General features: G+C 42.3%; 1 protein-coding gene across 1 annotated transcript in view; it reads right to left on the reverse strand.

Annotated features, from left to right (window-relative positions):
• Positions 1-3,139: 3,139 nt before the first annotated feature.
• The window catches only part of LOC115152324 (testin), a 42,177-nt gene continuing 19,283 nt past the window's right edge, over positions 3,140-26,033 (reverse strand). Inside the window, exons 3-7 of the mRNA XM_029697096.1 lie at positions 20,570-21,056; positions 19,316-19,894; positions 11,162-11,377; positions 9,718-9,876; positions 3,140-4,360 (exon numbers count right to left, since the gene is read on the reverse strand). Of these exons, the coding sequence (XP_029552956.1) occupies positions 4,169-4,360; positions 9,718-9,876; positions 11,162-11,377; positions 19,316-19,894; positions 20,570-21,056 (1,633 nt within the window). The 3' untranslated portion in view covers positions 3,140-4,168. The remainder of the gene's footprint in view (positions 4,361-9,717; positions 9,877-11,161; positions 11,378-19,315; positions 19,895-20,569; positions 21,057-26,033) is intronic.

A 26,033-nucleotide genomic window follows, 5' to 3' on the forward strand; every position in this document is an offset into this window, starting at 1 on the left:
GTCATCCAATATGCTGTAATAAAAAAATGACTACCCTCACAAAAAAAAGCGTCCTCCCTAATCTTAAACGGCACCGACTGCCGCTGACATCATAAACCAGAGAGATAAAACTGTGGGTTCTATATCTCTATGATACATTAACTGACCCTCCACTGTACCTCATTAGACAGTTTAACATAAGCAGAGCATGTTGTGTGGAATCCACTGAGTTGATGTGATGTATGGTAGACAGGCAGCTTTTTTCCACTTTTACACTGACAGGTGCTGCTGTCAGCAGTGGTAGGATTAGTTAGGGAAGGGATGTTTTCAACGGAGACGCCCCACACACAGACATGAAGTGCGTGCTTTGTCAGTGTCGTAAAAATACTTTAATGTACTACTTAAGTAGTTTTTGGGGCTATCTGTACTTCACTAATTATATTTTTGACAACTTTTACATTTACTTCTCTACATTCCTAAAGAAAATAATGTACTTTTTAATCCATACATTTGTATGCTTAGCAGGTCAGGAAAATGGTCCAATTCACAAACTTTTTAAGAGAACATCCCTGGTCATCCCTACAGCCTCTTATATGGCAGACTCACTAAACACAAATGCTTCCTTTGTAAAAAAATGTTGAGTGTGACCCTGGTCCCCCCCCCCTCCCCCAAAATAAAAATTGTGCCTTCTGGTTTGCAATTTTAAAGGATTTATACATTTACTTTTGCAGTATATTATTGCAATTACATTTGATACTTAAGTACATTTACAACCAAATACTTTTAGACGTTTTACTGAATGACTTTCACTTGAGTCATTTTCTATCAAGGTATCTTTACTTTTACTCAAGTATGACAATTGGATACTTTTTCCACCACTGTGTTTTGTTACAACGCCAGCCAGGTCTCAAAAACAGTCCTTGGGAACTGGTATAAGTGAATTCGTCCACAGGGTACAAGGCCCCCTACTGGCCAGAGAGCGAGACCCAGATGCAATGGTAAGGTGTGGTCAGCATATCCTAGTTTAGGACTCCTAGGTTTTCTATCTTTATCCTGGATTCTATATAAACCATGTGAGGAATCTGGATGCCATATAATGTGAAAGCCCGAGTCACACACTGAAACTAACTGGCTGCATCTGGACATCGGCCTGAGCCAAACCCTGGAACCAAACTTCCAAAGAGAGGTAGAGAAAATGAGAAAATAATTGGAGTAAATATAGAAAGTTACTAACGGTTTCAAGTCATAATACGGATGTACACACACCATCTTGTTATTGTGATGTAAAGTGGGGTGAAATGGGTATTCTTTGGGTGGGGGAACTACTTAAAAACAGTTTACTGTAGCGATCATGATTATCTTTAACGACAACCTATTCAACTCTCTGTCACTATTTGATCTATCACTTTAAGGGGCTGCCTCAATCCCATACCCAACCTAAGTCCCCCACCCTAAGGTGTACAGGTTGCATAACATAGGACGATTATGTTTCATTTTTCGTACCCTGAGGTTTTTTACTACCTGCGGCACCCATTTTAGGGGAACACTTTGCCCACATCATGATGACTTGCATTTGAGCACAAAGCCAAAGAGGTCAAAGGCTAGCTTTAAAGAGTACAGTAACATTAAATCATACACTGACAGAGGTCACAGACCTCTAAATATATCTTCAAATATTCACGTACTGTAGATAATCATTCCAGGCCTCTTCCTTCCATAAAAACATTCCTAAAAGGTGTCTCTTCTATCCTTTCCATCCCTCTCCCCTCCCATCCACTGTCCATCTCTCTCTTTCTCCATCTCTCTTTCATTCCAGGGTGAAAGAATGCGTGTGGGGAGTGTTATCTGGGTTCCAGCCAGCTGATATTTATCCAGAGATGGCTGCTGCTGCTTCTCCTCACGTAGTATCAGTCTTTAGACCTTCACATACCTCTGGCTTTGACTTGGCACAGCTGGACCAGACCCCAATCTACCCTGCATGTTATAGTGCCCACATTGCATCCCTCTCACACAACTGAAGCTGACAAGACAACAAGTATGGTATAACATCACAGACCTTGTGTCCATTAGAACGTATTGTCATAGCCAAAGCTAGCTAAATATACTTAAAAAGTGAGTGATAATGTACTGTGGCCATACTGGTTGTGAAAGTGTGCCCTCTGCAGGAACTGAACCAAACTGTCCTAAAGAACTTCACATGGGATTCACTGGATTGTTTTTATACTGATGACATGGATATACTACCAACTTTCCCTCAATAAGTCCTTTTCATATCCAAAAAGTAAATTTTGACGGTAGTGTGGGGACATGTAACTGCAATGGTATACCAAAGAATGTGCCTCACTTTCCTATTACAGAGCACATTGAGGTATATCCCATGGTATTTCCAGTTGGTCTTCGGCTGTGGTTTATGCATCCCATAGGCGTACGCTGGTGAATAACATAGTGAATAATATCAAAGCTAGTAGAATCGAGATACAATCTTAAAAGAGACTATTATTTGGTTCTGAGCCTCTCTGATTGTTGCAATACAAGACGCAATACAAGACATTTTGTGCAATGCACCTGGCTCTCATTGTAGAGAAACAAAGGCAAATCAACAGATCATCTCTACATGTCAGAATGCAGGGAAAATAAAAACTTCTCCTCTACCTTGGTCCTAGGAAAATACAGTACAACTGGGGGAGAGGGAGGGACATAGGCATGGAAAGCAGCACAGTGAAAAGTCCAATAGGAGTATGACATCAAAGGAAAGGGTATGATTGAAGTATAAGCCTAGTAGAGGTACAGTATGGGGAGGGAGGCCACTGCGTTGCTTTGGGCTGGCTGCCACTAAAGACAATGGGGCCTGAGAGAAAATGGGGCTTCCTTGAATTGTGCACCGCTTCCACCGAGTGGGTTGAAACAAGGCTACTCCGAACTCTTTTTCCCCCCAGGAGAGGAGGGTCCGGTTCTGTGGCAGAGCTGCTGTTCCACCCATGTGAAATACAGTAGTCGTCACATTAGCCTGCTAGCGACACTGGGTGCGCTAGCTATGTTGGCAACTGAATCACACACAGATGCGCTCACAAGTACACAGGTTACGTTCTAAATGGTATGTCGTTGACACCTGTGGGAGTGTTGACTTATGTCCTGTATGCCAGTACGAACCAAACAGGACTAATCATGGCAAAAATCTTTATTAGGTTGTAAGAGCGTGAGGAGAAAATATCATTAAGTGCTTTTCATTGAGCAAGAAACAAAGGAAAGCAAATGGCAAATTATTGTGAAGACAATATTATAATATCAAAAAGACAGCAGGAAAGAAAGGAGGACACAAGTAATTAGACACCACAGTAGAAAGAATTGTACTTTCTAATTTCTTTTATCATTTTGTTGGTCCTCAAGAGTCGTCATAATTTGAAGATGTTCTGTAGATCACCTATATATGACATCACCTGCCATCACATTTCAGTGATGTTTTCCATAATAGTGTCACTTGTGAAAACCTGCGTTCCCCTGGGTTCTCCAGGACCGTGTTGGAGAGAATCAGTCAGCCACTTGGCATAGTCAGATACTGATCCGCCTGTAACAACAATGAAGAGCTGCTTCTAGCGGAACAGAAACACTGCACATAAAGCATCATTTCTTGTAAGGTTATTGCTATTATACTGCTGCTTAGAGTTGGATATCTGTCATCAGTAGTACATTCTAGAGAGAAAGCAACAGGCCGAATGATATGAGAACAGCCCAAGGTAGTTATTATGGTAGTAGACAGAGTAGTGAATCCAAAGCTGATTTACACTTGGATGAATAAAGTGACTGTAAAAATAAAAGTGTGCTGGAACAAGACTTCAACAAAATGTATCTCAATAAAACTAGAGTAGTTTCATTGAGATACAGTAGGACGAAACAGTGCATGTCAAGTGAGAAACAGACAATATTGAGGTTATTCCCAACTGTTATTCAGATGATTGGTTGCAGTCTTGAGCGGAAATAAGCAGAGTGAAAACTAAAATTAGCTGAGTTCAGGACTGGGGTTGGTTGTCATCAGGAGCAGAGCTGATTGTGATCTGGGCAAGAATTAGTTGCAGACTGAACCACGTTGTTTGAGGTCAAGGGAAATGACCATTGTTCGCATTCTAGATCAAACTTGAATCATTTTGTCATCAGGTTGAGCTGCGGTGCGCTGCTCTGGGCCATAGTCTTCTTAGGTCATGGTCTTCTTCTTGCACTCGACAGAGCAGAAGAGCATGCCCTGTATGGCCATAAAGCGCTCTCCAATGAGACACTTAGCACAGCAGGAGCACTGGAAGCACTGGGGCTCAGCGTGCCAGTAGAACTCCCCGTAGGAGACACGCTGGGCCTCGGGCTCCACTGTGTTCTGACAGGCTGTACATACCTGTAGAGTGAGGAGAAAGGGGGGGGGGGGGGGGGGGGGGGGGTGTGTTTAATCACATACACATATTCAATGTAGACAAAAGTATGTAGCAGAGAGTTGTATCTCGAATACAATATACATTGTACACATTTAATACAGGGTATCATATCACACACACACACACACACGCAGGTACACATGCATGCACGCGCTCAATAGCCACTGCACTGTGTTCACATCACCAAGGACCTGAAATAGTCCCACCACACCGACACCCAAGGTGAAGAAGGGACAACAGTGCCTCTTCAACCTCAGGAGGCTGAAGAAATTCAGCATGGCCCCCCAAGACCTTCAAACTTTTACAGATGCACCATTGAGAGCATTCTGCCGGGCTGCATCCCCGCCTGGTAAGGCAACTGTACCACCCGCAACTGCATGGCTCTCCAGAGTGTGGTGCGGTCAGCCCAAAGCATCACCGGGGGCACACCAAATAGAAGTGATCAAAGACCACCGAGGCATGGCCTGTTCTCCCTGCTACCATCTAGCAGACGGAGATAGTACAGGTGTAACAAAGCCGAGACAGAGAGACTGAAAAACAGCTTCTATTTCCAGGCTATCAGACTGTTGATCAGCCATCACGAGCTGGCCAACGGCTGGTACTCTGCCCAGCACCTTAGACACTGTCCCTAGCCAGCTACCGCCAGGCAGCTTAGAGACTGCTGCCCCATATATATAGAGACATTGAATACTGGTCACTTTAACAGTTTACAGACTATTTACCCACTTTATATGCATATACTGTATTCTAGTCATGGCTCATCCTATACAGTATAACTACTGCTGTACACCTTTTCTATTAATATACTGTCCATGCTGTCTATACACGCCATATACAGTTGAAGTCAGAAGTTTACATACACCTTAGCCAAATACATTTAAACTCAGTTTTTCACAATTCCTGGCATTTAATCCTAGTAAACATTCCGCGTCTTAGGTCAGTTAGGATCACCACTTTGTTTTAAGAATGTGAAATGTCAGAATAATAGTAGAGTGATTTATTTCAGCTTTTATTTCTTTCATCACACTCCCAGTGGGTCAATAAGTATTTGGTAGCAATGCCTTTAAATTGTTTAACTTGGGTTAAACGTTTCAGGTAGCCTTCCACAAGCTTCCCACAATAAGTTGGGTGAATTTTGGCCCACTCCTCCTGACAGAGCTTGTATAACTGAGTCAGGTTTGTAGACCTCCTTGCTCACACACACTTTTTCAGTTCTGCCCACACATTTTCTATAGAATTGAGGTCAGGGCTTTGTGTTGGCCACTCCAATACCTCAACTTTGTCGTCCGTAATCAATTTTGCCACAACTTTGGAAGTAAGCTTGGGGTCATTGTCCATTTGGAAGACCCATTTTCAACCAAGCTTTAACTTCCTGACTGATGCTTGAGATGTTGCTTCAATATATCCAGATAATTTCCCCTCCTTATGATGCCATCTATTTTATGAAGTGTACCAGGCCCTCCTGCAGCAAAGAACCCCCACAACATGATGCTGCCACCCCCGTGCTTCACGGTTGGGATGGTGTTCTTCAGCTTGCAAGCATCCCCCTTTTTCCTCCAAACATAACGATGGTCTTTATGGCCATTATGGCCATTTTTGTTTCATCAGACCAGAGGACATTTCTCCAAAAAGTACGATCTTTGTCCCAATGTGCAGTTGCAAACTGTAGTCTGGCTATTTTAATGGTGGTTTTGGAGCAGTGGCTTCTTCCAGCGGCCTTTCAGGTTATGTCGATATAGGACTAGTTTTTACTGAGGATATAGATACATTTGTACCTGTTTCCTCCACCATCTTCACAAGGTCCTTTGCTGTTGTTCTGGGATTGATTTGCACTTTTCGCACCAAAGTACTTTCATCTCTAGGAGACAGAACTCGTCTCCTTCCTGAGCGGTATGACGGCTGCGTGGTCCCATGGTGTTCATACTTGCATACTATTGTTTGTACAGATGAAAGTGGTACCTTCAGGCATTTGGAAATTGCTGCCAAAGATCAACCAGACTTGTGGAGGTGTCCAATTTTTTTTTCTGAGGTCTTGGCTGATTTCTTTTGATTTTCTCATGATGTCAAGCAAAGAGGCACTGAGTTTGAAAGTAGGCCTTGAAATATATCCACAGGTACACCTCCAATTGACTCAAATTATGTAAATTTGTCATAATATCATTTTCAGGAAGCTGTTTAAAACCCAAAGTCAACTTAGTGTATGTAAACTTCTGACCCACTGGAATTATGATACAGTGAATTACAAGTGAAATAATCTGTCTGTAAACAATTGTTGGAAAAATTACTTGTGTCATGCACAAAGTAGATGTCCTAACTAACTTGCAAAAACTATAGTTGGTTAACAATACATTTTAGAGGGGTTTGTAAAAGGAGTTTTAATGACTCCAACCTAAGTGTATGTAAACATCCGACTTCAACTGTATATCTGCCTGTAATACACACACACACACACACAGACACACACACACACACACACACACATATAAACTCAGCAAAAAATGAAACGTCCCTTTTTCAGGACCCTGTCTTTCAAAGATAATTCGTAGAAATCCAAATAACTTCACAGATCTTCATTGTAAAGGGTTTAAACACTGTTTCCCATGCTTGTCCAATGAACCATAAACAATTAAATGAACATACAACTGTGGAACTGTCGTTAAGACACTAACAGCTTACAGACGGCAGGCAATTAAGGTCACAGTTATGAAAACTTAGGACACTTAAGAGGCCTTTCTACTGACTCTGAAAAACACCAAAAGAAAGATGCCCAGGGTCCCTGCTCGTCTGCGTGAACGTGCCTTAGGCATGCTGCAGGGAGGCATGAGGACTGCAGATGTGGCCAGGGCAATAAATGGCAATGTCCGAACTGTGAGACGCCTTAGACAGCGCTACAGGGAGACAGGACGGACAGCTTATCGTCCTCGCAGTGGCAGACCACGTGTAACAACACCTGCACAGGATCGGTACATCCGAAAATCACACCTGCGGGACAGGTAGAGGATGGTAACAACAACTGCCAGAGTTACACCAGGAATGCACAATCCCACCATCAGTGCTCAGACTGTCCGCAATATGCTGAGACAGGCTGGACAGGGCTTGTAGGCCTGTTGTAAGGCAGGTCCTCACCAGACATCACCGGTAACAACGTCACCTATGGGCACAAACAGGACTGGCAAGAAGTGTTATTCACTGACGATACGTGGTTTTGTCTCACCAGGGGTGATGGTAGGATTCGCGTTTATCGTCGAAGGAATGAGCGTTACACCGAGGCCTGTACTCTGGAGCGGGATCGATTTGGAGGCGTAGGGTCCGTCATGGTCTGGGGCGGTGTGTCACAGCATCTTCAGGCTGGGCTTGTTGTCATTGCAGGCAATCTCAACGCTGTGCGTTACAGGGAAGACATCCTCCTCCCTTCCTGCAGGCTCATCCTGACGTGACCCTCCAGCATGACAATGCCACCAGCCATACTGCTCGTTCTGTGAGTGATTTCCTGCAAGACAGGAATGTCAGTGTTCTGCCATGGCCAGCGAAGAGCCCGGATTTCAATCCCATTAAGCACGCCTGGGACCTGTTGGATTGGAGGGTGAGGGCTAGGGCCATTCCCCCCAGAAATGTCCGGGAACTTGCAGGTGCCTTGGTAGAAGAGTGGGGTAACATCTCACAGCAAGAACTGACAAATCTGGTGCAGTCCATAAGGAGGAGATGCACTGCAGTACTTAATGCAGCTGGTGGCCGCACCAGATACTGACTGTTACTTTTGATTTTGACTCCCCTTTGTTCAGGGGCACATTATTCAATTTCTGTTAGTCACATGTCTGTGGAACTTGTTCAGTTTATGTCTCAGTTGTTGAACCTTGCTATGTTCTTACAAATATTTACACATGTTAAGTTTGCTGAAAATAAACGCAGTTGACTGTGAGAGGACATTTCTTTTTTTGCTGAGATTACACACACACACACACACACACACACACACACACACACACACACACAGTACCAGTCAACATTTTCATTTGACACCTGCGCATTCAAGTTTCTTTTCTTTTTTTCTTCCTATTTTCTACATGCTACAATAATAGTGAAGACATCAAAACTATGAAATTACACATATTTTGGTTCCAACCGCCGTGTTTCTGTGAGACGCAGAGTAGGTGAACAGATGATCTCTGCATGTGTGGTTCTCACCATGAAGCATGGAGGATAAAGTGTGATGGTGTGGGGGTGCTTTGCTGGTGACACTGTCAGTGATTTATTTAGAATTCAAGGCACACTTAACCAGCATGGCTACCACAGCATTCTGCAGCAATACGCCATCCCATCTGGTTTGCACTTAGTGGGACTATCATTTGTTTTTCAACAGGACAATGACCCAACACACCTCCAGGCTGTGTAAGGGCCATTTGACCAAGAAGGGGAGTGATGGAGTGCTACATCAGATGACCTGGCTCCACAATCACCCGAACTCAACCCAATTGAGATGGTTTGGGATGACTTGGACCGCAGAGTGAAGGAGAAGCAGCCAACAAGTGCTCAGCATATGTGGGAACTCCAAGACTGTTGGAAACGCATTCCTCATAAAGCTGGTTAAGAGAATGCCAAGAGTGTGCAAAGCTGTCATCAAGGCAAAGGGTGGCTACTTTGAAGAATCTCAAATATAAAATATATTTTGATTAACACTTTTTTGGCTACTACATTATTCCATATGTGTTATATCATAGTTTTGATGTCTTCACTATTATTCTACAATGTAGAAAATAGTAAAAGTAAAGAAACCTACTCATTCCTGGGTTTGTGTCCAAACTTTTGACTGGTTTATATTATATATATATCTCACACACACACACACACACACACACACACACACACACATACATACATACATACATACACATCCTGAGTATACCAAACATTAGGAACACCTTCCAGATATCCCAGGCTTATCTCAAGGCTTAAAAATCATTTTTTAACCTATCCCCTCCCATTCATCTACATTGATTGAAATCTATTTAACCATTTACATCAATAAGGGATCATAGCTTTCACCCGGATTCACCTGGTTAGTCTATGTCATGGAAAGAGCATGGCTTAATGTTTTGTATACTCTGTGTATATATTTATACTCTGGATTCTGACATTGCTCGTTCTGATATTTTTTTTACTCTTTGGATTATGTGTGTATTGTTATTGTATTGCTAGATATTACTACACTGTTGGAGCTAGAAACATAAGGTCTTCGCTGCATCTGCGATAACGTATGCAAATCTGCGTGCACGACCAATAAACTTTCATTTGATTTGACACACTCTCCCTCTGTCCTTACTACTGCGTGGCTCTTCATGTAGCAGGGCTTGCAGACAGGCTTGTTGTTCTCCATAACATAGGTCTCTCCAGCCAGAACACAGTCACAGTCGAAGCAGCAGAAGTGTTTCAGGTGCCAGTTCTGGTCCTCGGCCTGTGTGTACTCATTACTGAAGATCAGCTGTAGAGACACACACATCACGATACAGTTAATCCAACACATTGAAGAGCAATAAAGAAAACCAGAGAAATAGAGTAGGGGAGAGCAAAGCAGGTTGAGCCATTTCTTTACATTCAGCATCACTCCGTGAAGGGAAATATAGTATTCTTTCAAACAAAGATATCTACATATATTTCAGGATGTTGTGTATCCCTGGAAATAAATCAGAATTCATGTAAACATTTAAAGTTTTGAAAACATAGCTTTTCCAAAAAATGGGGTAGGGGTTAGGTTGAGCCGCGGGACAGGGTAAGTTAAGCCGCCTACACATTTCTGTACTGAATTAAATATTACCACTACCTTTTTAAAACCATGTCAATCTTTATTTCCCAAACACAATTCAACAGAATCAAAATAGTTTGTCTTTTAATCATTTTAAGTATCTTTTATCATCACAGGCTTAACCCCTAACAAACACTTTGTACTTTTAAAAAACACTTTTAACATAGACCAGGCCCTGTTTTTACATCATATCCCAGCGATAATGCCTTGCATTACGCCTGAGAAGAAAACACTTAAATTTGCTCAACATGCTATTGGCTCAACCATTGGCTCAGCATACCCCATGGCCATTGGCCCAACTTACACAAAGGTAAACATTTTCACTATATTAGACCATACAGCTACAAGGATGCACATTCACGCTAGGTTTAGAACCACATACTGAAGTTTACAGAGACTCCAACTGATGTATAGTACAATCTTAAAATGATCTACATTGGTTTAGATACAAGGATCATGCAACCTCAAACAATACATTCATTTGACTTGGTGAAAATATATATTTTTTGTTTTTACCTAACTTGCTTACCACTTTTTCCATGTGGTTTCTAACTTCACAGACCCCATCAAACGACGACCTCTTCCTAAATATGTGGTCAAATTATGAATTTTGTGTATGGTTTCCTAGAAACAAGGGTGGCTCAACTTACCACTTTGGTTCAATTACCCCACTCTTCCCCCACAGTACATCTATTTTTGTTAGCATTGCAGTTTTTTTCCTCTCTACACAGCTGAATCTACATAAAGTGTGTGAATAACAATCTTACTCTCCTGTTGACCTCTCTTCCTTTAACACCCCTGTCTTCCCCATCCCTCCTCACCTTGTGACACCTTCCCCCTTCTCACTGTCTCCGTAGTGACATCCTAGTGCAGCTGTCCCTTCGTCCCTCACCCCTCTTCTCCCTGCCTAACCCCTCACCTCTCTCCTCCCCCTCACCTCTCTCCTCCCCCTCAAATCCCTCACCTCGTCACAGCCTCCACAGCGTGGCTTCTCGCTGTCTCCATAGTGGCGTCCGCAGTAGAGCTGTCCCTTCTTCCAGAAGTAAATCATGTCCACCAGGAGCTCTGAGCAGGTACAGCATACAAAGCAGGCCGGGTGCCACAGCTTGTCGTAGCCAGCACGCTCTGCGTACACCGCAGGCTCGCCCTGACGCATGGGCAGTTGGCACTGGTGGCACGACTGGAGGAGGGGCAGGGGGGTAAGAGGAACAGAGGGGAGGAAGGAGAGAGTGGGAAGGAAGGAGGAGAGGGAAGGAGAGGAGGCGACCTTCATTAGCAATGCCCTCACAAAAACAATGGCTCTGTAGCATAGACCTATCCTATTATTTTATGCCATTGCCATTATACACTTAAATCATAAATCATTGTTATTATGCCTGACAACGCCCATAAATCAAAAATGTTCATTCAGTTTGAATAACTAACTGCATATGAGGAGAGACGGGTAGAGACAGACAGGGGTTTGAATGAGCCAAATCTCTGTTAGATGGAAAAATGGTACATTAAAACCACGATAAACAAATCACAATTCAAAAGTGTACAAAACTTTCCGGCAAAAAGTGATTGATATTTTTACTCCTGGCTCCATCTTGTTGAATTTACGTTCTATATCTAAAATACCAGATAGTATTCTCTGCTGGAAATTAAGCCTGTCGCATTCTTCCCAGTAGAAACGGTTAGCGTATATGTCAAAAATAATGACAGATTTCTTGATTTATCTTAGATTCATTTGGACTATTTTGAGGAAGTGCATATCGGCTTTGATTTAGTCCACTCTATGTACACTCCGTCATTCCCCCCTCATAGATTTAAAAGCATTGGATGCGGGAAAACAATCTTAGAAATTACCCCTCATTTATCAAATGGCTCAGGGGGAGGGGCGGGGGTAGGGCTGGGAGATATGGCCAAAATATCATGTCACAACATTGTTTACATTTTTGACAGTATGACAGTATTTGATGTTTTTAATTATAAAAGTTCTAAATGCTTTGTCGTTCATGGCCCTAAGGTGACTACACATAGAGTACCAGTCAAAAGTTTGGACACACCTACTCATTCAAGAGGTTTTCTTTATTTTTACTATTTTCTACATTGTAGAATAATAGTGAAGACATCAAAACTATGAAATAACACATATGGAATCATGTAGTAAGCAAAAAAAAGTGTTGAAGTGTTGAATTTTAGATTCTTCAAAGAAGCCACCCTTTGCCTTGATGACAACTTTGCACACTCTTGGCATTCCCTCAACCAGCTTCACCTGGAATGCTTTTCCAACAGTCTTGAAGGAATTCCGCCATATGCTGAGCACTTGTTGGCTGCTTCTCCTTCACTCTGCGGTCCAACTCATCCCAAACCATCTCAATTGGGTTGAGTTCGGGTGATTGTGGAGACCAGGTCATCTGATGCAGCACTCCATCACTCTTCTTCTTGGTAAAATAGCCATTACACAGCCTGGACGTGTGTTGGGTCATTGTTCTGTTGAAAAATAAATAATAGTCCCACTGAGCGCAAACCAGATGGGATGGCAAATCGCTGCAGAATGCTGTGGTGCCTTGAATTCTAAATAAATCACTGACAGTATCACCAGCAAAGCACCCCCACCATCACACCTCCTCCATGCTTCACGGTGGGAACTAAACATGCGGAGATCATCCGTCTGCGTTTCACAAAGACACTGAGGTTGGAACCAAAAGTCTCAAATTTAGACTCATCAGACCAAATTACAGATTTACACTGGTCTAATGGCGATTGCTCATGTTTCTTGGCCAAAGCAAGTCTCTTCTTATTATTGGTGTCCTTCAGTAGTGGTTTCTTTGCAGCAATTCGACCATGAAGGCCTGATTCACACAGTCTCCTCTGAACATTTGATGTTGAGACATCTGTTACTTGAACTCCGTGAAGCATTTATTTGGGCTGCAATTTCTGAGGCTGGTAACTCTAATGAACTTATCCTCTGCAGCAGAGGTAATTCTGGGTCTTTCTTTCCTGTGGCGGTACTCATGAGAGCCATTTTTGTGACAGCACTTGAACAAACTTTCAAAGTTTTTGAAATGTTCCGCATTGACTGAACTTCATGTCTTAAAGTAATGGACTGTCATTTCTCTTTGCTTATTTGAGCTGTTCTTGCCATAATATGGACTTGGTCTTCTACCAAATAGGGTTATCTTCTGTATACCACCACTACCTTGTCACAACACAACTGACTGTCTCAAATGCATGAAGAAAGAAAGAAATTCCACAAATTAACTTTTAACAAGGCACATCTGTTAACTGAAATGCATTCCAGGTGACTACCTCATGAAGCTGGTTGAGAGAATGCCAAGAGTGTGCAAAGCTGTCATTAAGGCAAAGGATGGCTACTTTGAAGAATCTCAAATATATTTTGAGTTGTTTAACACTTTTCTGGTTACAACATTACCCCATGTGTTATTTCATAGTTTTGATGACTTGAAAAAAAAAAAAAACTTGAATGATTAGGTGCGTCTAAACTTTTGACTGGTACTGTACATTAATAATGATTTACTAACAACATGCTGATTTAGGACTACTCATATGGAAAAGTTATATATTGCAATATATACTACAAAAGTATGTGGAGACCTGCTGGTCGAACGTCTCATTCCCAAAAATGGAGTTGGTCCCCTTTGTTGATCTAACAGCCTACAGTCTTCTGGGAAGGCTTTCCACTAGATGTTAGAACACTGCTGCGGGGACTTGCTACCAAACCAGCCACAAGAGTATTAGTGAGGTCAGGCAATGATGTTGGACGATTAGGCCTGGCTCGCAGTCAGCGTTCCAATTCATCCCAAAGGTGTTTGATGGGGTTGAGGTCAGTGCTCTGTGCAGGCCAGTCAAGTTCTTCCACACCGATTTCGACAACAAATGTTGTATGGACCTCGCTTTGTGCACAGGGCCATTGTTATGCTGAAACATGAAAGGGCCTTCCCAAAACTGTTGCCACAAAGTAAAAAAATTGTCTAGAATGTCATTTGTATGCTGTAGCGTTAAGATTTCCCTCCACTGGAACTAAGGGGCCTAGCTCGAACTATGAAAAACAACCCCGGACAATTATTCCTCCTCCACCAAACTTTACAGTTGGCAATATACATTCGTGCAGGTAGCGTTCTCTTGGCATCTGTCAAACCCAGAGTTGACTGCTGCATCGTGAAGCGTGATTCATCGCTCCAGAGAACGCGTTTCCGCTGCTCCAAAGTCCAATGGCGGCGAGCTTTACATCACTCCAGCCGAAGCTTGGCATTGTGCATGGTGATCTTAGACTTGCGTACGGTTGCTCGGCCATGGAAACCCATTTCATGAAGCTCCCGACGAACAGTTATTGTGCTGACGTTGCTTCCAGACGCAGTTTGGAACTCAGTAGTGAGTGGTGCATCCAAGGACAGACTATTTTTACTCACTTCAGCACTCTGCGATCCCGTTCTGTGAGCTTGTGTGGCCTACTACTTTGCAGCTGAGCCGTTGTTGCTCCTAGATGTTTCCACTTCACAATAACAGCACTTACAGTTGATTAGTGCTGAAATTTGACGAACTGTCTTGTTGGAAATGTGTTATCCTATGATGGTGCCACGGTTAAAGTCACAGCTCTTCAGCACAGGCCATTCTACAGCCAATGTTTCTCTATGGAGATTGCATGGCTGTGTGCTTGATTTTACACACCTGTCAGCAACAGGTGTTGCTGAAATAGCCTAATCCACTACTTTGAAGGAGTGTCTACATACTTTTGCACATGTAGTGTATGTCACAATACTTGTTAACAATATGTGTTAGCATATACAGTGAATTTGAGAAGTATTCAGGCCCCTTGACTTTTTCCACATTTTGTTACGTTATAGACTTATTCTAAAATTGATTAAACGGTTTTATTCCTCATCAATTTACACACAATACCCCATAATGACAAAGCAAAAACAAGTTTAGAAATTTTTGCAAAAAACGCCAGCGATTTTGAGTCTCATAGCAAAGGGGTAACGTAACAAAATGTGGAAAAATTCACTGTAAATGTTAACACATATTGTTAACATGTATGGTGACACACTACAATTTTACATAAGTATTCAGACCCTTTAATAAGTACTTTGTTGAAGAAAAAGTCCAGGGGTCTGAATACCTTCCGAATACACCATATGTTACGGGATAATTATTTCAGTGATACTTGTAGTGATGGTAATAAAACATTAGAACAAATGACACAAAAACAAAATTTAATCCTATTCATTTAAACATTTTCTCTTCGCTTCTCAATTCAGCCATTTTACTGTTTTAAGCCATTCCATCTTGTTGCCCCAGGGAATCGCTTCATGACAGCATCTGTGGAAAGAAAGCAACAAATACAAGATAAAGAGGACATCGAACAGTTAGGGGTCATGAATGCATATTCTTTTTTTATGGAAACACTTTTGTGAAAAGATTATTAGATTCAGTTTAATAAGAAATCCTTGACCATTAATGCCCTATGTGCAATGATTGATTTGTAAATTAAATTAAGGGATAATACATTTTTTTACAGCTCATAGCCAGTCAGATGGTTCCTTACACTGAAAGTAGTCTATGGGCCAGCAAAAACTGTAATCCATGTTTCAGAGTTGTTTAAATAGCCACTTTGAACTTGAATAGCCACTTTGCCCCCACTTTGAACTTAAATAGCCACTTTGCCCCCATCACCCAGATAGATGGCTAACAAAAAAACGGACTATAAGGTGTAAAAATAAGTTAACTATCCCTTTATCTTCAATTTAATAAATGGGCAATTCATTTTTAAAGTGATACTGAGAGATTAGGAGATTATTGGTTGTTTTTCTAATTACCCAGAGTCAGATGATCTCATAAATACCATCGTTATGTCTCTGTGCAGTTTGGAGATTATTGAAGTTAGCATGCCATGAGTCATAAATCATATTATTTTTTAAATATCATGACAATGCCCGCACACTGTTAAATGCTCATTTGCAATCGATGAACAAAAACCTGCTCACCAGTTATTGTGGCCACTTTTTCAGGATCCAATACGTCATTCTTCTTCCCATTTTCTCCACTTTTAGCTTTGCCACCAAGAATTGTTCAAATTAAATAAATTCACTGTGTCATAAATAATTCTCCAAAGTCATAATGACACAGCCAGATATTACAATTTTAGTTAGGTCTGAAGATAATGACTCTGGCTTACGTGTACAACGCTACAAATAATACATACATATACAGTGCGTTCAGAAAGTATTCAGACCCACGACTTTTTCCACATTTTGTTATGTTACAGCCTTATTCGAAAACATGAAGAAAAAAAATTACGCAGCAATCTACACACAATACTCCATAATGACAAAGAGATTATTTTTTTTTACACATTTTTGCAAATGTATAAAAAAAACTACTCGAAATTGAGCTCAGGTGCATCCTGTTTCCATTGATCATCCTTTAGATGTTTCTACAACTTGATTCGAGTCCACCTGTGGTAAATTCAATTGATTTGTCATGATTTGGAAAGGCACACACCTGTCCATATAAGGTCCCACAGTTGACAGTGCATGTCAGAGCAAAAACCAAGTCATGAGGTCGAAGGAATTGTCCGTACAGCTCCGAGACAGGATTGCGTCGAGGCACAGATCTGGGGAAAGTTACCAAAACATTTCTGCAACATTGAAGGTCTCCAAGAACACAGTGGCCTACGTCATTCTTAAATGGAAGCAGTTTGGAACCACCAAGGCTCTTCCTAGAGCTGGCCGCCCAGCCAAACTGAGCAATCAGTGGAGAAGGGCCTTGGTCAGGGAGGTGACCAAAAATCCCGATGGTCACTCTGACAGAGCTCTAGAGTTCCTCTGTGGAGATGGGAGAAACTTCCAAAAGGACAACCATCTCTCTGTAGCACTCCACCAATCAGGCCATTATGGTAGTGTGGCCAGACGGAAGCCACTCCTCAGTAAAAGGCACATGACAGACCACTTGGAGTTTGTCAAAAGGCACCTAAAAGGACAAGATTCTCTGGTCTGATGAAACCAAGATTGAACTCTTTGGCCTGAATGCCAAGCGTCACATCTGGAAGAAGCCTGGTCACCATCCCTACGGTGAAGCATGGTGGTGGCAGCACCGTGCTGTGGGGATGTTTTTCAGCGGGAAGGACTGGGTGATTAGTCAGGATCGAGGCAAAGATGAACAGACCAAAGTACAGAGAGATCCTAGATGAAAATCTGCTCCAGAGCGCTCAGGACCTCAGACTGGGGCGAAGGTTTACCTTATATTTAAGTCATACTAGCTAATACATTGACTTGTATTTAAAAAAATATACCGTCTCAGTATTTCTTAATCTCATGTACTATGTTTCAATAAAAAATCCTTTAAATAGCTAAATGAACCATAAACCAGTAGTCATCTCAATACTGAGCCAGCTAACGGTAGCCGCTAAGCTAATACCGTATAGGCTTGACAGGCTAGCGTTTGTATAGTTAGTGTATAGAGTTAAAACAAAAAAATACAACTCTGTAATATATAACACTTGGATGGGGAAATGTCAGGGCCTAGACAATACAAACGAGTAGAAATCAAACTACAATATTACCTCAGAGGAGCTATAGCTAAATCAATAAATTCAAAACAGAATATTATCTGGCGCCATTTTTTCTTATGTTATTCTATGGGCTAGACTTGTTTAGCAACCACAAACCCAGTCATCTCTATGTCAAGATTGCTAACAGTTTTCCCTCAATCAATTTACAGATTTAAAAACTTTACAATTTCATCATAAAAGTTAAGTATCACTCAGATAATGTTAGTCAAAATGGTTTTCTGTAGACAATGTGCTTGTGTACACTACATACCTGTTTAATAGAACAAATGTATTAAAAAAAGAGTAGGAGAAACAGTAAAAGTTGTCACAGGCATCTTCTTCAAGTGTTGTTGAGGGGATGTGAGACGCAAACCGCTGTGCTTCCTCACCCCCTGCTGGTGGCAACAGGAATAAAAAAATCCCAATGGAAATCCTTGGAGAACTCAGCCCAAAATAATAGTGGATTACAACAATATACAGTAATTGATTACAACAATACCTAAACCACGTGTTATGAACACAATGTGATTCCATAACCTTATGGGCAGCCACAACTATAGTGAATGAAAATAAACATTCATACTTAGGTTTCTGTGCGTTTTCAAAACTTGTACATCAGAAACTATAAACCTACAATAGTCTACACCATCTCAAACTAATCTCAAAATGAGATGGCAACATTTACAGTAGATACAAAGATATGACAAATTAGTCACAAGGTTGCCTAACACTAAATTTGAAAATTATTCATCCCACATGTGAGATTATATGCCATGTAAAAAAAAACATTTCTGGAACGCATTTCAAAGCAATTAAATGCATCGAACAAAAATAAAACGAATGCTCTGAGTAAATTTTTCATTTTGAAAATACATATCTATATATTTTTTTGTATGGGGAGTGTGAGATTTCTATACGTTTTAAAATATATATGTCACGTTCTTTGATATACATGTATAAGGCCATTTATTACTTTTCTGTATGGGTACACCAGCACTGGTATCAGACTGTATTAGCTAGTTAGGTTTGCTCTGACTGATTACAAACTAGCTAGCTAGCCAGCTAACTAGCAATTAGCATTAGCAGCTAACACAATTTATTTTAGCCACAACTTGCTAAGAAAAGACAAACTAGCTGTTTTCAGACAGTAAGATACACATCTTGTTGCGTCTGACCATGCAGAATGAACGGCAAGTGAAGTGCTCATGACTCCATGGTCGAGCAACACCAACAACTGCTCTCCTTCAGGGGAAGGGCTTGTTGTGGGAAGTGGCATGCAGGAAATGGAGAGCGACGACTTGCAAGTAACAAATGGAGTAAACTATATAAACTGACATTACACGCGCTGGAGTTGTGTATCTTATTTAACAAACAAAACATTGAAATACCGTTATAGAAGGTAAGGTAAAAACCCAAACCGGTCCAGCCCTAGGTGGGTGTCACATTGATTAAACCTAGCCAGTGGTTTTAAATCCACGATGGGGAAGTTACAACCAGCACAGTCATTCACAATTCGCTCTCTCTCTCTCTCTCTCTCTCACACACACTCACTCACTCACTTACGTATTGTCCACAGGGCCCAGCCAGGTGAGGTCCAGGGGCTCCCGGAGCGCCCATTGACCCAGCGGTAGTGGTGGCAGCCGTACCCATGTCTTCTGGTGCACCCTTTCCTGCCCCAGGGTAACCCCCAGCCCCCATCCCAGGCTGAACTGGTCCTGCTGGCCCAAGTGCACCCCCAGCCCCGGGTCTAGTCCGAAAACCAGGACCTGCAGGCCCAAAGGCTCCCCCAGCTGTTGCCATCCTTGGGTGTTCTGCCATCCCTGGTGCTCCCATGCCTGGTGCTCCCATGCCTGGTGCTCCCATGCCTGGTGCTCCCATGCCTGGTGCTCTCTCCTGACCCAGACCCTGTCCCCTCATCTCCTCGGGCAGCTTAATGTCTCCCACTCCCAGGGCCTCGTCCTTGTACTTGCGGACGAACTGCTGCATCTGTTTGACCTCTGCGGGGGTAAGCTCGTGGCACTTGGCCGGGTCCTGGTCATGCTCCGGTAGCTGCACTGCCATTTGTTGCCGACGGTAGGCTGCACCCTCCGTGCCCGCTATGGGACGCCTCTCTGGGGGCAGGAGCTCAATGTAGCGGACCGCCTGATGAGGGAAAAGTGGAGAGGAGAGAGAGAGGATATCAGGACTTTGTAAAGGAGAAGGGAGGAGAAGAGAGAGGGAGGGGAAGACAGGAGAAGAGAGGGAGAGAGACAGGAGAAGAGAGACAATGAGAGGAGGGGCAGAAAGGACATAAAAAAGGAGGAAGGAAGAGTCATAGGCACAAATAGAGTGAAAACAAAAATGATAGAGATACAGAGATAAAGAGGCAGAAAGGAACAGACTAAAATTAAGCTGTGTTAATGAGCTGATGTAGTTAAGGGAGAATTGGGGAGAGGCAGCCAGCTATTAGAGGACAACTTACAACCTCTCCCTAAAGAACACTTATTTGCTTGTTGAGGGATACGAAGAGATCATGAGCACTGGTGGCACAGAACTTCAAGTCAGTGACCTCTAGTGGACAATATCTTCCATTACCATACACCAATGCCTTGTTTAGTGAACTGAACCAGACCAACTACAGACCCAAGTCTATTATATTGCGACCTCAAGATTTTAATCATATTTCATTGTACAGCACATTATGATGACTTTGCTTCTGGAATGAATAGCATCATGCCAAGGAAACAGCACCAGATTCTTTCAGATTCAGACCCGTGTTCACTACTCTTGGGATTCCTAGGTATTTTAAATCCTATGATACAGTAGTTATACCCTTACCATATGCTGTTTGACCCCTGGTGGTGCCCACTCGTAGGTGACAGACACGGCATCCTTCCTGACTGGCACGACATTGACTGACACAGCATTAGGTCTGATTGCCCCTGGTTTGGACATGGTAGCGGGCCCAGCACCGGCCCCAGCACTGGCCCCATAACCGGCACCAGCTCCAGCACTATTCCTAGCACCAGACCCAGCTACGGCCCCCGCCCCAACTCCGCCCCAAGATCCAGCACCGGCCCCAGAGCCAGCATTGGCTGGCACAGTGTGGGGACTGTATGGTACAGCGGTGGCTGACATGGGGCTGGAGGAGATGGAGAAGGTGACCTGGTTGCCCTTGTATGTGGGAGTGCCGTCTGTCTTGAGCTTGGCGACGAGACCCGTGTACTTGGTGTCCTCAAACAGCTTGCCAACCTTCCTGTTATCCTCAGAGTTCATCTGAACATCGTGGTCCATCAGGCCACACTTACAGTTCCGGCAGATTTTTCTGTGGAGGGGAAAGTCAATAAGGAAAGGGAATGGGTTAGGTTAGAATAGATTTTTGGTTGTGCCTAAGCACTCTGAAATGAATAGGTTTCTTTTATGATCATCTGACCAGGAAAAACAGTAGGCCCTTTCGCAGCGTTTCCCAAACTCGGTCCTCGGGACGCCAAGGGGTGCAGGTTTTGGTTTTTGCCCTAGCACTACACAGCTTGATGAGTAGTTGATTATTTGAATGCGCTGTGTAGTGCTAGGGCAAAAAACAAAATGTGCACCCCTTGAGGTCCCGAGGGCCGAGTTTGGGAAACCCTGCTTTGTAGTGTAAAGCAAGTCAAAGGCCAAGGCTTTTTCCTGGTCCTATTGATACGTTTCTATCATATTGTTTTCACAAGTCCCATAGCACTCACGTCCATAGCCACGAAGTGCTTTGAAAGGCTGGTAATGGCTCACATCAACACCATTATCCAAGAAACCCTAGACCCACTCCAATTTGCATACCGCCCAAATAGATCCACAGATGATGCAATCTCTATTGCACTCCACACTGCCCTTTCCCACCTGGACAAAAGGAACACCTACGTGAGAATGCTATTCATTGACTACAGCTCAGCGTTCAACACCATAGTGCCCTCAAAGCTCATCACTAAGCTAAGGACCCTGGGACTAAACACCTCCCTCTGCAACTGGATCCTGGACTTCCTGACGGGCCGCCCCAAGGTGGTGAGGGTAGGTAGCAACACATCTGCCACGCTGATCCTTTTAGGGAAGGCCCTAAAAATTGTCAAAGACCCCAGCCACCGGTACCGGAGCGCCAAGTCGAGGAACAAAAGGCTTCTCAATAGTTTTTACCCCCAAGCCATAAGACTCCTGAACAGGTCATCAAATAGCTACCCGGACTATTTGCATTGTGTGCCCCCCCAACCCCTTATTTATGCTGCTGCTACTCTCTGTTTATCATATATGCATAGTCACTTTAACTATACATTCATGTACATACTACCTCATTTAGCCCGACTAACCGGTGCTCCCACACATTGGCTACCAGGACTATCTGTGTCCCGCCACCCACCACCCGCCAACCCCTCTTTTACACTACTGCTACTCTCTGTTTATCATATATGCATAGTCACTTTAACCATACCTACATGTACATACTACCTCAAATCAGCTCGACTAACCGGTGCCGGTATATAGCCTCACTACTGTTATAGCCTCACAACTGTATATAGCCTCACTACTGTTATAGCCTCACTACTGTATATAGCCTCGCTACTGTTATTTTTCACAGTTGTTTTTATTTCTTTACTTAACTATTGTTCACCTGTAACGGCTGTCTTCAGAAATGGACCAAAATGCGGCGGAGTTAGTGTTCAACATAATTTAATTCAACGGAACACTATACAATTTAACAAAACAAGAAAACTGACAGCCACCACAGTCCTGTCAGGTGCAACCACTGTGACAAGAACAATTACCCACAAAACACAAAGGAAACGTAGGCAACTTATGTGTGACTCCCAATCAGCCACAACCCTCTACAGCTGTGCCTGATTGGAAGTCACACGGCCAAAATCAACGAAACAATCAAAACACCCACTCTTTTCTGCCACGTCCTGACCCAACTACACCCTCTACTGGTCAGGACGTGACATCACCTAACACCTTTTTTTTACTTAAAAATTGCACTGTTGTTTAGAGCCTGTAAGTAAGCATTTAACTGTAAGGTCTACACCGTTTGTATTCGGCGCACGTGACAAATAAACTTTGATTTGATTTTTAAGTATTTTCAGATATGTGGTTATGGAGGAGACGGAATGGGAATTAAATATGACTTTTGGGACAAAGTCACAAGTCTGTGTGTGGTTTGAAAAGGGGGACATTTGCAGAAGGGTGGGTCTCTGATAGGCTTGTTTCTTTTCAATCATTTGCTATTCTTTACTTCCATTTAGCACTGTAAAATAAAACAGTACTGTGTGAGGTACTGCAAGTACAATTGCACTGTAAAGTACATTACATAAACTGAGGAAATTCACTGAAGGGTGACTAAGAGAAAATGCAAACTTCTGCAGTTTTGACTTGTCCTGGCATAGCTTGCCTCATCTCAAGTACTACAGCGCATTCAGAAAGTATTCATATCATTTGACCTATTCCACATTTTGTTGTGTTACAGCCTGAATTCAAAATGGATTAAACATTTTTTTTTTATCTCTCACCCATCTACACACAATACTCATAATGATAAAGTGAATTTCTTTAGTTTTTCTTGCACATTTATTGAAAATTAAATACAGAAATCTCTCACTGACACAAGTATTCACACCCCTGAGTCAATACATATTAGAATCTACTTTGGCAGTGATTACAGCTGTAAGTCTTTCTGGGTAACTCCCTAAGAGATTTACACACCTGGAGTGTACAATATTTTCACATTCTTATTTAATATAAAAATTCTTCAAGCTCTGTCAAGTTGATTGATGATCATTGCTAGACAGCCATTTTCAAATCTTGCCATAGATTTTCCGGATGTTTAAGTCAAAACTGTAACTAGGCCACACAGGAACATTCAATGTCATCTTGGTAAGCAACTCCAGTGTATATTTGGCCTTGTGCTTTAGGTTATTGTCCTGCTGAAAGATGAATTTGTCTCCCAGTGTCTGTTGGAAAGCAGACTGAATTAGGTTTTCCCTCTAGGATTTTGCATGCATTCTGTTTATTTTTATCAACAAAAAAAACTCCCTAGTCCTTGCTGATGACAAGCATACCCATAACATGATGCAGCCACCACAATGATTGAAAATATGAGGAGTGGTACTCAGTGATGTTTGGTGTTGGATTTTCCCCAAACATAACGCTTTCTATCCAGGACATAAAGTACATTCCTTTGCCATATTTGCAGTTTTACTTTAGTGTTTTATTGCAAACAGGATGCATGTTTTGGAATATTTTTTATTCTGTACAGGCTTCCTTCTTTTCATTTAGGTTAGTATTGTGGAATAACTACAATGTTGCTGATCCATCCTCAATTTTCTCCTATCACAGCAATTAAACTCTGTAACGGTTTTAAAGTCACCAATGGCCTTATGGTGAAATCCCTGAGCAGTTTCCTTCCTCTCCATCAACTGAGTTAGGAAGGATGCCTGTATCTTTGTAGTGACTGGGTGTATTGATACACCATCCAAAGTGTAATTAACACATTCACTATGCTCAAAAGGGATAGTCAACGTGTGCTTTTTTTCAATACCATTTCAGCTTTTCATTTTTTATTAATTTGTAAACTTTCCTAAAAACATAATTCCACTTTGACATTATGTGGTATTGTGTGACACAAAATCTAAATGTAATCAATTTTAAATTCAGGCTGTAACACAATAATGTGTCTGTTGGAATTGATTTGAACAAAATGTGGAAAATGTCAAGGGGTGTGAATACTTTCTGGGCACTGTGTGTCATTAGCTAGGAGTGCAAGGCATTCTCTGGCATGAACTAAGCCACAAATATGGAACTTAACTGGAAGAGCAGCCAGCCTTTTACAATCACTTTCACTTACAAATAGCTACCTTGCAAGTAAGAAAGGATGACTAAGTTCTTATGGTGCATGGCTGGCCATTCATATCCTGGATAATTCACTACACTGTTAGTGGTCGGTAGTAACAGAAAGGCAAAATATAGACCACTAATGGCCCTTTTTAACATTTGTGACTTGTTTCAGGAAACTAGGCGTATGTTGCGCGTCACTACACTTCACAGGAGAACCACTTGAACGTAAACTTAAAAATAAAAAAAATAAAAATGTGTTTTTTGCCAGAATTGCCTTCTGGAAAATGTGAAATTTCATGTGCCTTAATACCAAACTTGTACGCCATCTGTAAATATGATTTAAAAAAAAAAATGACGAGCCTAGTTGGTTTAGCCACAGAAAAAGTTAGCAACCTTCCCGCTAGCCATGATTGGCTGAGATCATGAGTGGAATGGACATTACAAGAGATGCGTTCAGATTGGTCTGCCATGTAGCACAGTTCTGTCTATTTGAGATGGTCAGTATGTGTAGGTAATCCTGTCTAACGCAGCTTTAAAAAAAATTATATAGCATAATAGAAATGCATAAGTTTAAGTTTTGAAATCAGTGGAATTAGAGTAAGATAGCTAAGGAGATGGAGAAAACACTTGTCTCTGGATTACATCTTCAAACTAAGTAAGGGCAACCATGGCATCCGTGACAGGGAGAAGCGTCCATTTCATGTATATGGGTAAGATAGTCAAGCTAGCTACATTTTCAGATATTACACGTTTCTAATTTTGACAGAAAGTCATTTTCATTTGAAGTTAATGTGTACTGTTAGCTAGCTAGCTAACGTTCCCCCAACTGTGGGAAAACGGCGCCTCTCAACACCAGAGAACTGGAAGAGCCGGCCATTACTATACGAGAGATTGTTTGTGAGGAGATTAACTCTGCCCTCGACTTACAATTAAAACCGGTAAATGGATCATTGGAAGTGCTCAATGCTAAAGTGGATACCTATTCAACAAAAAGTGGAAAGTCTGGAGAAGATAGACAATGTGACAGAGGCTATGACTACATGGCCTGGAAACAGAGCGAGCTAATTCAGAATAAATTAAACGTGTGGGTCACAGGACTACAAACTGGTGTGGAAGTGGGAAACCCAACTTCTTCAATCAGAAATATTTTCTATGAACCGTTGGGCAGGAAAATCTGGGTCCCATGCCGCTGATTATCATTGGTCCTTGCCGGAACGGCTCTTGCTGTATGATTGCGCGGATAAACAGCTTTGAAGTCAAACTGCGAATTGTTCGCCTTGCAGCGTAATTCGGGGGTCTGACCTATGCAGGGAAGAGGATCAGCATCTACCCAGACCTGAGTGCCGAACTGCTAAAACAAAGGGAGACCTACAACGAGGTGAGATGCCAGCTATGCAAGCTAAACCTGAGATGTAGCTTCATCCACCCAGAAAAAAATCAGCTTGAC

Source organism: Salmo trutta, chromosome 17 (assembly GCF_901001165.1).
Source record: "Salmo trutta chromosome 17, fSalTru1.1, whole genome shotgun sequence".
In the NCBI taxonomy this organism is placed as follows: Eukaryota; Metazoa; Chordata; class Actinopteri; order Salmoniformes; family Salmonidae; genus Salmo; species Salmo trutta.